A 15,397-nucleotide genomic window follows, 5' to 3' on the forward strand; every position below is an offset into this window, starting at 1 on the left:
TGCTGTGAAGTAACAATAGGAAAAGGGGGGAGGGGATCCTAAGCAAATCTGTCAGGTTACCCTTGCTTTCTAACCAACCAATCCCTCAGTTCACAGTCAGTATCTGGCTTGTACAGCCAGAGAGATGCTAACGGCACTCAATTCCTAGCCCACACCAGGGAAGAAATCTGACTCCCCCTGATTTCCAGTAGGAGTAAACAAATCAAGTTTATACCATCTTATCCCTTCTCACTCTACCCCATTCATTTGTCAGGAGAATAAATTACTTTCTGTAATTTTTGTCTTCTCAAAAACGTACAATTTATGAACACAAAGCAGCAGTAGTACTCCTGAGAGCCAGGTCCCTAAGTGGCTGGGAGTTTGCTCCCTCATGTTTGGCCCCACTCAGTTTGATATTTAAATATTGAACAAGCAAATCCCAGTAAAATTTCCATCATTTCACCTACCTTATATGAAAATAGATTTTTTTTTATTCACCACTCCCTGAATTAGCAAAGTAAGGTCACAGAAAAGTTTAATGAAAATAGATGTGATACATATTAAAACAGAAAAAAAAAGAGATACAAATGAGGCTTACTTTCTTATTCATCATAGTCAATTTCAGATGGATTAAATAGTCCAACGTAAGGTAAAGTAAAATCAAAGTATTTTCTTCTAGTAAAAGAAAAGGTAAACATCAAATCTTGGGCCACTTTCTTAGACATTATGTAAGAGAACAGAAGAAAGCAGCTTGATTAGACTTCATTGAAAATCTGTAGGTATTTGTAATTTTTAAAATTATGTGACCTCTGAGGTTTTTCCAGTCCCTTCATCCTCTGAACTTGCCTGACATTTTACTTTCTAGCAAATCCAAATACAGAAGTTTCCCGTACCAACCAGGTTTCTGGCCTGGTGGAAAGGTGTTGCTTTGTCTGGAATGCCTTGTCCCACTTTGGAGCTTGTCACTCTGCTAATTTACTAAGCTTATTAAACTTAATTAAGAATCATTTTTCTGGGAAGGGATTTGTGGCCCTTACATGTGGAATTGTCCACATATCTCTTTTAGCATATCCACTATAGCTTTATTTGTACTCTTAGTGCAGCCTGTGAAAGCTTTATTACAATCATTGCTTTACCTGCCTGCCTCCCACATTAGACTATGAGATGATCTAATTAGACTATGAGATCAAGCATGGCAGGTGTTTCTTCCTTGATGATTAGCACATTGGAGAGACTCAGATAAATGTGTGCTGAAGGAATTCCAATGAGATAGAGATAGAGATAGAGATAGAGATAGAGAGAGAGAGAGAGAGAGAGAGAGAGAGAGAGAGAGAGAGAATATCTCTAATAAATGTAAGACAAAATTAACATTTTTATAAGGGCTTATAAATGCCAATAAAACATCATGTTAAAAAGAGAAATGGATAATTAAATTCACAAAAAGGGAATAAAAATGACCAAGAATTGAGTCTCAACTATGATCCAACAAGTGCAAGTTAAAATTAGATACCATATAATCTATCAAATTAGTCAAAAAAAATTTCCCCTTATGACTACCAAGGACAGGTATATGCTGTTGGTGAAAATCAATTGACTGTATATATTGACTGTATATATTGAGAACTTAAAACATTTTTATGTCTTTTGAACTAAAAATGGCCCTTTAGGTAGATCTTTGCTAGGAAAATAATCTGAAAGAAAACATTTTGCTCAAAGCTTTTCATTACAATATGCTTTACATTAACTAAAAGCTGGAAACCTAAGTGTCCAAAAGAGGGGAATGTTAAGAAAATTATGATATGTTCATACAACAGAATACTGTATAGCCATTAAACATTATTTATAGGTAAATCTTATTGACGCAGCAAATATTTATGTTAGATAACTTTAATAAGAAACAAAACTTATTTAGAATAATCGTAATGCTAAGATAGACAAAGCAGTTGACTATCCTTGAAATCACTATTTCTGGGGGTCCAACTTTATATCTCCTAAGTCATGATGATAAAGAAAAACCTGTGTCATTATAGATGTCAGATGGATTTTTAAAATGCTTCACATCTCACTGGGAGCAAAACAGATCCAAAAGAAGAGTTCCAGATTTTTCCTTCAGTCTTAAAGTTTAAGTCTCATTTCCCAAATCATGAATTTCTTGTCTATACAAGGAAGGCAAGGAGATTTTCTAAGCTGAAATTTTAACAAGTATTTAAATTATAGGATATTAAAGTTTGTGAAAGTAGATTCCAAAGATTTAAAAATGCGAATTATACTTACCAGAATTTTTCATTTTTCCTTAAATGTCAAACATAGGATATTTAAGGAAAAGGAAAGTAACTAGAAAATTACAATGCTCTTCTTCTAATTTTAAATATATTGAAAATTGTATTTGTTTTTGTATTTTTATATATATATAGCTTATATATATATATGTGTGTGTGTGTGTATATATATATATAGTTGTATGGTGTAATAAAAAGAATTCTTTAAATATATTTCCTATGAAAAGGAAAAAAAGACAGAAAAATACTCAAAATATGAATAGTAGTTGTTTCTTCAGAATGAGAGTATGGTTGCTTTCCCCCTCCTTTTTAACTTTCTAAGTTCCTTACATACAGTGAACACTCAGCAAATATTTGTCTGTGACATCATTTTTTCACATATAAAAAAATGTTTATATTTCTTTATATAAAAATTAGTTTAAGTAGCATCATATCCATAGATTACTTATCAAGGCTGAGAATATCACAAGATTCATTAATTTAATTCAATAAGTATTTGCAATATAAAGTGCTAGATACTAAGAATACTTAACAAAATAAATACCTTCATTCTCCTTAAAGAAATTTAATGATCCCTTTGGCTCCTCTGTGTCATGATTATTTTATTTGTTCAATTATTTTTTTCCAGCTACCTTTAATTCTGAAAGTTTCCAGAATATTCCCTTCTCAAAAGTCCAGCATAAAAGCAGACCAATGGAATTTCCCTAATGGAAACTAATGAGTCTCCTCTATCTGCCTCTGTTGAGTATTTCAATGTCTCTTTTTTATTTGAATGTTTTTATTTATTAAAATGTTGATAGCTCTATCTGTCTATCTATGGAGAAAGTTTCTATCTATGGAGAGAGTTTGTCTTTCTTTTTAAAATTAATATGATACTATAAACTTTGTCCCAAAGGAATTTTTTTTCCTTTTAGAGCTACAAATTAAATAGAATAAATACATGGTATTGGGCATTTGAACATCTTCTTTTAATCCCAACAATATTCTGGACAACCAGGCATTTATGTCTATATTTCATAACTTATAGGGAAATAAAAAAACAAGTCTCAGAGAGGTGAAGCAAATTGCCACCACATCACCCAGAGAATAAATAATAAAGACAGATTCAAATCCAGATCTTTTTATAACAAAGCCCGTAATCTTAAGTCACACTTCATTTGTTCATTTGCTCATTCATTCGTCTCACATGTACTGAGAAATGATTATATCTATTATGCAATTCCAGCTCTCAAGATGAGTACAGCTTAGTGTCGGAGACACACAAATACTATCAGCAATTCAGTGTGGTAACTGCTAATGTAATCTTGGAGAAATCAGACATATCACTCCTTTTATGAATACAATGGTAAGAACCAAGTATATTGTAGACAGAAGGAAGGGTGTAAACCAGTCTTTGATGAAGAGGGGAGTATTAGTTAAGACTATTTTGACAGAAACTCAACTCAGTTTGGCCAAGGTGATGGGGACTTATTGCCTCACAGAGCATTGAGGGAACTCAAGGAATCAAAGTAAGAGTGGCAGGAACTAGATAGGATCTCAAAAAACAAACAAAATATTACAGATGTAAAGCTACCAGCATTATCTTCTCTGTCAGTTTCTCATATATATTGCAGGCAGGGTGGATGTATGATTTTTCTCTAACTAAGGGCATAAGAGAAGAGTGTTTCAGTTGAACTTATGTAGGGCTGTAATCTGTGATAGTGCTGGGAGGTAGGTATTCAGTGGAAAGAAATGGGAGTAAGTTAAGGCTATTGGTAAGAAAGTGGCTGACTGGAGAAAGGAATGATAATGGGAAGCAACTGATAGAGATTTTAGGGACTGAAGTCATGGATGCATTTTTTTGGGTGGAGAGGGGAGGTACCAGGGATTGAATTCAGGGACACTTGACCACTGAGCCACATCCCCAGCCCTATTTTGTATTTTATTTAGAGACACAGTCTCACTGAGTTGCTTAGCCTCTCACTTTGCTGAGGCTTGTTTTGAACTTGAGATCTCCTCAGTCTCCATCTCCCAAACCATTGGGATTATAGGTATGTGCCACTGCGCCCAGCTTTATGGATGCATTTTAAGAATAGATGTTAAAGAATCATGAACTGAAAGTATAGAAGATTTTCGTCAGAGTGGGATGTTTGGATTTAATGTTTCAGAGGCAGAATAGTTTCCAGGTCATAGGGAACTATACCTATGAAATTCATAGATACATGTGGCTGAAAGGGAATGGAGGCTAAGGACATTTAAATCAAGGTCGAGATACTAAGAATCCAGCAAATATTTGTCTGTGACATCATTTTTTCACATATTCCCTATTCTGTGGAGCCAACTAAATGAGGTTAGTTGGAAGGATGGTAGATGATCATAAGAGGGAGTGAAGGGGATAATGATAACAGCAAGTATTCTTCTGAGAACTATTTGTTGAGCATGAACACTTTGATTCATGTATTTTTTGCCTACAAAATAAATACAAGTACCTTTTTTATCCCCCCTTCAACAGACAAGATGGAGAAGTTAGGTAATTTGCCCAAGGTCACACTGCCACTAAGTGGTTTAACCGGGAGATTCAAATCCAAATCCTCTCTTCTAGAAGCTACTTAACCATTACTCTCCATTCCCTGATGTAACTGGATGGCATATTTTTAGAAAAAGAGGTAAATAAAGAAGATAAAGAAGCAAAGGTCTGAAATCGGATCCTACATGCTAGCTGAGGTACTGGATATGGGAGAGTCTCCTCTTCATGAAGCTAAAGGAAAACTAGTTTTCTGGAACAAATTAGCCAAAGAATCAGAAGGAATGTTCTGTAATTCGATTAAGTGTGTGGGGACACAGTTTGTTTCATGAAATAAAGGAAAGAAATTAGTGCATAACCCTGGGAGGGAGTGGAGACAGGAGAGGAGATAGGAGAGCAATCCCAAAGCAGAATGGGAATGAGAATGCTAGTGAAAGCAGATGTTCAGGAACTTCTTATTTGATGGTAAGTATGAATGACAGGGATATGTAAAAGAAGACCAAGCACATTACCTGGGAACCATAGGTTGGGAGAATGGAAGAGTGGTAGGTTAATAGTATTCATGCTTTTGGTGGACTCTTAGGTCATGTGAGCAGGCCATGGGGTCCTCAGGATTACTACTACTTCCTTAGAAGTTGTAGCAGACATGGTGGATGGGGGAATTTAGGCCTCTCTGGAGTCACCAGAGAAGATTCTTAGATTTACTACTTCTTTTAAAATTTTTGAAATATTTTTGAGACAAAAGTGGCATGAATGCCCTACTCTTCATTTCTCTACCATCCATGTTTAAACAACACTCTATTCTTCTAACTAGGGACCATTTCCCCAAGGCCACAGGGTAGGCACATTACTGAAGACGGGTTAATTATGAAACCTTACTGCCTCTACTCCTGGCCACAGTGAATGGTTCCATGGTGGGAATGTGATACGAACCTGGCTAGTTTCTCTCAGAGTTTTCTCAAATAGAACCTAAGAAGGACAAGTAATCTAACTGGGAGGTTGTGATGCTGGGGCTACCTGAGGTGCTATTTCCCACTCCTTGAGAGAGAAAAGATAGCATCTGAGTTCCTACTTTCAGTCTGCAAGTCCCCAAATTAACCTAGGTTTCTGAAGCAGTTGCTTAATTCCATGAGCTAACCCAGTGTCTGTCCAAGAAATCCCCCTGTTGGGCTGTTTTCCAGTTAGGTTTCCCGGGGGTGGGATTTAAAAGGCCCTAAAATATGCAGTTCAGGGAAATGCCTCCAGTTTCAGGAAGCATGCTTTGAAGGATCAGCAAGTCTTTGCCTAAGAGTCACACTGGCTCAAAAAAAAACCTTCCACCTGATTTTACAGAAGATTTCAGGCTGCCTACCTTTTAAAATACATGAAGCTCACACTTAGCCTTCTTCTGTGGTAAGATACGATCAAATTTATAATTTGTATTTTCCTTTCCAGAAGAAAATGTGTGAAATCCCCTGTGGATAGATGCAAGACACGTGGGTGGTTCTATTGCCCACCCTGGTGTTTGGGAGGTGAGGGATCTGAGCATGGGAAGATGCAGGCAATCCTGATCCTAGGTCAGTGCATACCAGAACCTATCACATTAGTGCCACAGAGTTGGCTGGATGCTAGGAGGTAGTTGACGTAACAGAATGAAGAGCTTGTCCACTCTGTGACATGGACAAGCCAGGATGGGATTTACACTGCTGGTTACTGCATTCCAGGCTGAGCTCTACTTAACTCATCTTTCCCTTCTTTAAGGTCAAAGAGAATAGAGTTAAATACTCGCAGAAAAGACCTAGAGAGACAGTGGAAGGGGTGTTGTCCTAGGTAAGTCTCTTACTGACAAGTGAACACAAGGCCATCTAGTATCTATTTGGGCAAGGAGGCAAGCAGTTAGTGGTTTTGATAACATTTACTAGATGCCTGTTGTAAGACCCCATACTCATTTATTACCTAGGCTTCATCAAACCTACATTAAATCGGCACTTGTTTTGAGAAAAGCAAATTAGTTGAGTTCTAAGGAGGAGTAATATTTCAAGTACTAAAATCATCCCAAGAGTTCTCTGGAGAAAAAATTTTAAGAATAAATATTAACCTATATTATCTGTCTGCTTGGGGGAAATAATGCCAAAAGTTACAGTGAAGACTGTAATATTAGCCCAAGTTCATAAGACTTTTTAGGCAATTTAGATTTTATGATTCCTACTTATAAAGGGTTTCATTTAAAGTACAAAGCCAGGCTAATTTGCCAACACAATTTAAATCATATGATAATTTATTCTAAGGGTTTTTACAAAATATTTTATGAAAATTATACATATATAGGAAATACAATAAAATTTAACAATTTATATTCTAATTAAATCTTTGTTGCAAAGCACATCTGTGGCTACCATTATACTGCTTTAATATAATAAAGTTACGGGAAAAACAATCATATATAGGCAAAGTTTTTAAAAACATATTCTATTAAAAATACAGACTTGAGACCTACTTTCAAATTAAGCCAAAATAAACCAAGAGCTGAATTCCACTTATGGCCAGTGGGTGGCACCAAAGTACACTTGAGTCTGGGGGAAAGAAAAAGTTTCTCAAGGTAGAAATGTGCCCAGTCATGTTCCTCTTATTGCCCTAACATGGAATTCCAGATTATTAGAGATTACAGGGTAAATAGTTATCTTATTGTGTAATTCTTTGTCATCACCGATGGTGCCCTCTCCAAGGCTACCCCAGGAGTATTTTTGTTACTTTTTTCTACAATCTACCTATTTACAAGTACCAGTACTTGCAGGGGTTTGGGATAATCAAGTGGCAGGTTTAACCATAACACAAATGTGGTGTGAAACCAGAACACTCTGTTGGTTAAAAATACTCCTAATGAAATAATTTTTGGCAGAAAAATCTTTGAAGCAGCAGCAACAGTTCAATTTTTCTAACTTGCTCAGGTATCTCCTTTAATGTTGGAGTTACAAGTAAGTCACATATCTTGTCAGTATTTAAGTCCCTTGGGCCCTTGTAATCCAAGAAACACATGCAGATGACTTCAACATGCTGTGTAGTCTTTATTGGTGGCAACAGAAGGAAGCGAGAATCTTTGTCCATGTAGTCAGATTTTCAAGATCCAATTTGACCTCTGTAGTAGTTTTCAGAGGAGGAGCAGTTGGCTCTGGGCTTATTTGGAAATCTTGGCAATCAAAAGCATTCTGAGGGGCAGTGTTGCTTCAATCCAAGTGTTGGGGGAATTCACCATCTTCTCCCAGAGAGCAACCTCCTCTGAAGTAGAATCCATCCAATCCACTTCAGTCCCATAGCTTTTACCTGATTTAACAATTAAAAAAAAAGAAGGTATGGGGGGACTTTGCATTTAGAATGGAATAGCCCATTGGGGAAATGGTATTGGGGGGGGGATCGGTGTTGTTATTCCCTAACTATAAGAACCAATAGAAGACATCTATAAAGAGTTTTAATATAACCAGAAAGCAGATCTGGGACATCACATAAAAAAGAACTATTTGACCATCTGAGAAGACCCCATTTTTGAGATCATTCTCAGATCAAGTACTTCTCTTCATATGAATATAAAACAGATAACAATTTTTCAGCAGCATAGAGGGGTTTGGAGTATTCTGCAAGTGTGGTTAGGCTTTGGCACCTAGCAGACTCAATTTTGAATTTTGGCTCTGTCCTTTATTAGCTCTGTTACTTAATTTCTTGGAATATCGGTTCTTTTGAGAAGTATATTATTAATAACCTCATAGAACTATTATGAGGATTAATTGAATTAATAATGCAAATAAAGCATTGAATACAGTGACTAGTGCTCTGTAAATGTTAGTTGCTATTATTAAAAATATACCTTTAGTCTCAAAGGACCATAAATATTTTTTCAAGGTAGAAGAGTGATATAGACATTTCTGTTCCCCATACCCCTCCTACCAACAATAAATTAAGCTCTGTATCAACAGACAGGACACCCTGTTATTTCTCATACTGAAAACCATTGGCATACAGCCTGACATCCCTTCACTCATTCATTTCATTAAACTTTATGGAGACAGGATATTTATTTTCACTAGGAAGAAGCAAAGCAACAAACAACCCTCTAGTGTCTCCAGGGGAATTTGGTTCACGGAGAATTTAAAATGTAAGAAACATTACCTGTTCCAAAGCCAATCCGAAGACCTCCCAAAAACTGGTTGGTTAATTTGTAATGGTCCCAGACAGTGAGCTCTACACAGGCTTCCATCAGATCTTCAGGCCTGAACCCATCGTATACCATGGTATGGTTGAAGATGGGATTGGTGGTTTTCCCTACAGCTCTCGTCTTCTGGCGACTTTTTCTACTTGTGTCTGGAAGGATGGTACTACAAAAAAAGAGGCATTGTTGTGAGAGCATTTTAATAAGAGTGAACAGTTATTCTTTCAATATACTTCAGCACAGCTACTAAAGGTCAGCAGTGGAGGAAAAGGTATGGAGAGAGTGTTGGTGGTTTGGGGGAGGGTAGGAGAAGATACATTATGCTGCAAAGACCTGGACAAAGTTGCCCAGACCTGGTTTGAATCTTGACTCTGCCACCTATTTGCTGTTCATTCTAGGGGAAGTTGCTTTACCTCTCAGACACTTGTTTCTGGTTTACAAAGTGGGAATGGTGTTGCTGACTTCATAAGGTTGATCTTAGAATTAAATAAAACATGCAAAATGCTTAGTTCAGTGTCTGTGGTAAGTAAGTGCTTTATACAGTAGCAAATGCTTGAGGATTTCTTAAATTTTAGAAGCATGGTCTATCTCAATGCTTTATGATGGCATAAAGACTTATACACATTTGAAAAAAAGAAATCAAGTTGCTAGGTTGACCTTGGGAATAAAAAAATGGTTTTTTTTCAATTATTTATGTCTTACTTATGGTAATAATTGAAGGAATTTAATGCATAATGCTTCTTGTTAAGGCAAGAAGATCTGAGAGTGGTCTCACAGTGGGAGATTGACCTGAGCTGAAAACTCTTACCAGTGAATAACTGTGAATAACTATGAAGAATATACAAAGGGAAATGATAAAGTCATAAATACCTAAAACTATGTCACATATATTTAAATAGCTACAATTTGTCTTCTAATAGACTCTATATAGATAAAATTAGAGAGAGTTAGATCATCATAATACCTATTCAGTTACTGCTTACTAGGTTCCAGTCACTTTTTACACATAACAGAGAAAAGAGTTTACCCTTTAAAAGCCCAAACAGTTTTAAGCTCTATGAGATAACTCTTAGTAGGGGGTTGCTTAGCAAATCATTTTCCAAATATCTGCAGTCTGATACAAGAGTCCTTTGCAAATGGATCAAAAACATGTGGGACAAAGGAAAGGAGGAATGCTTCCTGCTTACAAAGAAGTCAAGGAGAATGACATCCCACCTTAGAAATTTGATAAATTATTTTGTATTAATCATTGCCCTCACCAACAGATGTACCTCTAGAAGATGTTGCTTAGCTGAGCTTGAGGTCTCTAGTTTCATTTGTACATATGACCTCTTAGTTTTATGATTTTAAAACTAAATGAAGATTTGGAAGTTCATGTTACAGATTCCTCTAGCTTAAATCACCATTATATCAGGTAAATTCATTTAAACTATAATTGATGAATTTCAATATCACAGATACAGAAATCTGAAACCAGGCAGCAAAGGCTAGTCTATAGAAGAACTGAAGAAGACTGAGTCATTAATGATGTTACCATTTAACAAAAGAATTTAGATGACTTCCCCTTAGTGGTGGCAGATCAAGGCATTCCTTCACCCAGATGTGCACTTCGCCAGTTGTAGGAAGCTTTTTACCTGTAGAGAACAAATAGAAACAAGTTTTACTGCCATTTCTCTTTTGGCAATATTGCATCCAAAGGTATCAGCCCGAAAATGGACTAGCACAGGAATGCTAGCTACTAGCTAGTACTTGATGGTATCAAATTGACAAAACCTATATACGCTTACTCTATCTTTCATAGTCCAGCGGCACTAAACTCAGAGAACTCCATAAAAATAATTTATAAGAATAAAAAAATCATATTTATTCTAAGTACACAGTATTTCATCCTTTTTGGAGAGTTTTGCTTGGTTTGACAAGATCAGATATTAGGAATATGAGTTATCCATTTATAGCTTATTAAAAATATCTCAATGAAATACATAATCCTTTCAAATATTAACACCATTATCAATTGGTGCTGATAGAAGGAATTTTAAACATATCTGAGTATGAAGTAACCAAACAGTTCCTAGCTAAGTTATAGCCATTTTTCTAATTGAAAGTGTTTGTTTGTATTTTATAGGGATATTGCACATGCATACATACTAGCTAATATTATGGATAATTGCCAATAAGCTGGTTTAGTCTGAAGTTGCTGTCTAGATGGAGTACACATGGACGGAGGAACAATATCAGGTTTTTCTGGATGGTGTAGCTCAATCAGTAAACCAAACAGTACTTAATGATCATCTATAATATGTTTATCCCTGTGATTGGAACGTCATTAGATATACAAGAAATAATTTATACCCTTGGAGTATAGATTAAATGTTAAACAGGAGAGACTCGTTCAAATAAAACTATAAAATGCAATGTAAAGTAAAATGCCAAGTTATAACTGCAATATTCTAGAAAATAATGTGGTCAATGAAGGCTAATATAGTCTGCAAAAGCATTATGGAGGAGATGGGACTTCATCTAAGGCTTGGATAGGTTGAGGAGAACAGGAAGTCATCCCAGGGAAGAAAACCTACATAAGGGAGACTCAGACAAAGTAGAGCCCACCACAACATACCATTCTCCTGATCCACACCACAAAGAGACAGAGGGGGAAAATGGGCAATGAAGTTAGCTTTTCCATGCATGTTGACCATAAATGACAGCATACAAATTATATGCAAAAAAAAAAAAATCTGCCTTTTAGGAAGATCCAGAAGTTACAAGATGATGTCTGGCAGGATTCTGGCCTAAAGATGTGTCCTGCTTGCCCTCTGATTTTTTTTTTAAACTTAATTAGAATACCTTTTCTAGTTCAGCCACTGCCCTCACCTCTATTATTTCTTTCATATCACTAACTTTACTCCCTTGTTACTGAAAACATTTGAATCTGTAACCACTAGTTTCAATCATAACATTCCTACAGACTCTTAAGGATAACCCCCTGGGGAACTTTCTTGGGAAACAGGGTGGGGATAGGACCTGGCATTTAGTTCCTTCCAGTTTTTTAACTCCTAAACTGAACTGAAGACCTGAGGCCCTAATGTCAAGGGTGTGATTAGTAATCTTGAGAAAAAAAAGTTAATAAGACTGAAAATGGAAGACCAGTGAGCTCTGATTTCTTAAGGACTTTCTATGAATTCTTCCAATTCCTACCTGTGAAAAAGCATACTCAAGTTCCATTCTTATCACAGCATTATCATGAGGCCCAAATTATGAATAAAGGAATGGTCATTCACACGGTGAAGATAAAGCTTTATGAAGAGTGAAGGGAAACTTAAAATAAGAATTGAACAATGGACTGAAAAAAATAGAATTTCTCATAGAAATAGAAAACAGCACTGAAATAGGGGAAAAGGGGGGTTTCAGAATAGCAAAATGAAAAAGTTCTGGAGATCCGTTTCACAAAGTGGTAAATATACTTAACATCACTGAGTGATGTGCTTAAAAATGGTTAAGATGTTATATGATTTTTTGCCACAACAATAAAAAATGAATTATCTAGTTTACAACAGAGAATTGATTCATTTGGTTTATACATTTATTAACTTAGTAATTTTTTTTAGAGCTTCATCTTTGAAAATATAACAGAATAAATCCTTGGAGAGATAAGGGATAAGCAAAGAGCATGGCTCTGAATAGAAAATCAGTACAAACCAGGGGTTGGCTCTGGAACATACTGGAGAGCTAGCTTCATTTCACCTCTGTTTTCTGCTTCAAGGGCAACTGGTGCTGTCTGAAAAATAAAGAAGTATCAGCAAGTGTGAGTCACAGGTATTTTATCCTGTTTGTGGGTACTTTGTTACAGGGCCATACCTGTTCTATTTCTATGACTATGTATAACTCACGCTACTTTAAAATTTTCCTCTGCATCATAATTAAACTATTATTTTTGTAACTTGGAAAACAAAGCTATGAATCTTAGAAAACCCTGCAGAGCACCCAGTAAACATATCATGGCCTTTAGTCTCCAAGATGGTGGAGAAATCAGATTGGTTTGTTTGGAGATGGGAGAGGTGTCCTGAGATGCTTTCAATTTTATCAAAACACATAAATTTTGTTAGTCATTCAGCCAGCACATAAAACAATTTGCATTCTCTTTCTTTAAAGAAATATGGGAGATAGCAAGGGAAGGTGGGGTGAACAAGTCAACTCATTTTCAAAGCTTTATTAACCTGATTATTACAGGCCAAATGCATAGGAGTTTAAGAATTACAAAGACTGGACAAAAATTTTAATATGCCATATCTGTTATTTTCAAGCATGGAGGGGGGAGTTTTACTTTCAAATATGGTTATTTAGTTCTAAAACACGTATATGCATCAGAAATGCTATTGACACCTTCTGAGGAATTCATATTCAGCAGACCTTGAGTAGGACTAGAAATAGGTGCCTCAAATGATTTTGATGCAATATTTGGGAACTATATTTTTAGTGGAACTGTTTTATTATGATACTAAATAATGGTTGACATTATATATGTTTATCATTTCTAGCTCTGATGGCCTGGCTTAGCTACACCATCACTCATACTAATATTTAAAAAATAAAAAATAAATTTGAAGGAGTTAAAAAGAATTATTGAGACAGAAAAGGACTCAGATGAACAAGATCTTAGAGCCCAACATTGTTCTCTGCTTTTCACTTTGAAGAATTAGCTGATTTTTACATAGTGCCAAACTAAGAGCATAAAAAATCTGGCAGAAAGACGCTGCTGAGCTGAGCAGCGCTTTTGGCAATCTCATGGGGCTGGGGGCACAAAAATTGGGATAGATTATCTCCTAAGAAGGAATGACACTGAAAAATATCCTAGACTAGTGGCTTTCAATTTATAGTCTCTAGGTCAGCAGCAGCAGCGTTGCCTGGGAACTTTTGGGAAATGCATATCCTTGAATTGTCAGCTCACTCTCAAACTGGATTGAGTTGGTCTGTCTGTATTTTATCCCTCAGGAGTAAAGTATACCCTTTCAAATTATTCTTAAACTTTTTCATGCAATAAAAAGTGAATAGGAACACCAAGACAAAGGCCCAAATGATCAAATCAGGATTTAAAAAGAAATAGGAGAGACTCACAAATGATTAAAATACTGAATATATGCTTGTAATAACTTTACTATAGTTATAATATTTATGAGTGAAAAGGAATCAAAACAATAAAATGAAAATCTAAATCTGAAAAATATAATTTTTCTGTTGTTGATGGGTTTAAATGGTAGAGTAGAAGCAGGAGATAAAATTATTGAACTTAAAGATAGGTTGCCAAAAAATAGCCTGAAGCATAGAGAAACAAGAATATAAAACACAGAAAAGAATATGAGACATGAGATAGAGTAAAAAGTTATATACACATATGTAATTGGAAGTTCCAGAAGGAGAGAGTGAGAAAAAGTAGGGCAAAATTAGTATTTGAAGAAATAATTGCTGAGAAATATTCAAAATTGATGAAAGACACCAAGACACAGATTTAAGAAACTTGGTGAACCAAAAAAAGGGTAAATACAAAGAAAACTACACTCAGTTTATTATAGTAAAATTGCTAAAAATTAAAGAAAAAAGAATTCTAAAATATGACAAGAAACAAATACATAAACTTCAAAGAAACAAAAATAAGACTAATAACTGACTTTGCAATATAAATGAAAGTCAGAATACAATGGAATGACAGCTTCAAAGTGCTGAAAGAAATAACTGACAACCTAGCAGCTGAGCAAAAATATCCTTCAAAGTCTAATGTGAAAAAGATAGTATAAATCAAAGAAAACTTGGAAGAATCCATTGCCAGTAAAGAAGCACTTAAAGTAAACTAAAGGGAAGTCTTTTTAAAAAATATTTATTTTTTAGTTTTAGGTAAACACAATATCTTTATTTTTATGTGGTGTTGAGGATCGAACCCAGTGCCTCGCGCACTTGAGTCACATCTCCAGCCCTAAAGGGAAGTCTTGAATACAAAAAATAACTACACACAGATGCAGAAAAAGATATAGAGAAGAAAGGAAACATGGTCAAATCTAAATGTACAGATTATATAAAACAAAATGTCTTCTTTTAAAACGTGATAAAAATACTACAAATATGAGAGAATGAATAAATAGAGTTAAAATAGTCTTGGTTTCTTTCATTGTCCTGGAAGTGGTAAAAATCCTTATTTGTATTAGACACTTAGTGTGTGTGGTGTGTGTGTGTGTGTGTGTGTGTGTGTGTGTGTGTTTGTGCTGGAGATCAAACCCAGGATCTTGTGCATATTAGGGAAGTGCTCTACCACTGAAGTATACCCCTAGTCCTTATACTAGACACTTTCAATGCAAGGATGAATAATGTAATCTCTAAAGTAATCAATAAAAAAGAAACTGTAAATGATATATTAATAAAAGGGAAAATGGAATTATATGATAATTGATTACTCCCAAAGAAGGCGAT

At 35.5% G+C, this 15,397-nt stretch overlaps 1 protein-coding gene across 12 annotated transcripts in view; it reads right to left on the reverse strand.

Annotated features, from left to right (window-relative positions):
• Window positions 1–7,000: 7,000 nt before the first annotated feature.
• The window catches only part of Sytl2 (synaptotagmin like 2), a 104,472-nt gene continuing 96,075 nt past the window's right edge, over window positions 7,001–15,397 (reverse strand). For all 12 annotated transcript variants that reach the window (XM_021725148.3, XM_040285062.2, XM_021725150.3 and 9 more), the window contains 4 exons: window positions 12,638–12,716; window positions 10,476–10,575; window positions 8,902–9,107; window positions 7,001–8,061 (listed from right to left, as the gene is read on the reverse strand). In XM_021725148.3, coding sequence (XP_021580823.2) covers window positions 7,916–8,061; window positions 8,902–9,107; window positions 10,476–10,575; window positions 12,638–12,716 — 531 coding nt within the window. In that variant the 3' untranslated portion in view covers window positions 7,001–7,915. The remainder of the gene's footprint in view (window positions 8,062–8,901; window positions 9,108–10,475; window positions 10,576–12,637; window positions 12,717–15,397) is intronic.

Source organism: Ictidomys tridecemlineatus, chromosome 4 (assembly GCF_052094955.1).
Source record: "Ictidomys tridecemlineatus isolate mIctTri1 chromosome 4, mIctTri1.hap1, whole genome shotgun sequence".
Classification (NCBI taxonomy): domain Eukaryota; kingdom Metazoa; phylum Chordata; class Mammalia; order Rodentia; family Sciuridae; genus Ictidomys; species Ictidomys tridecemlineatus.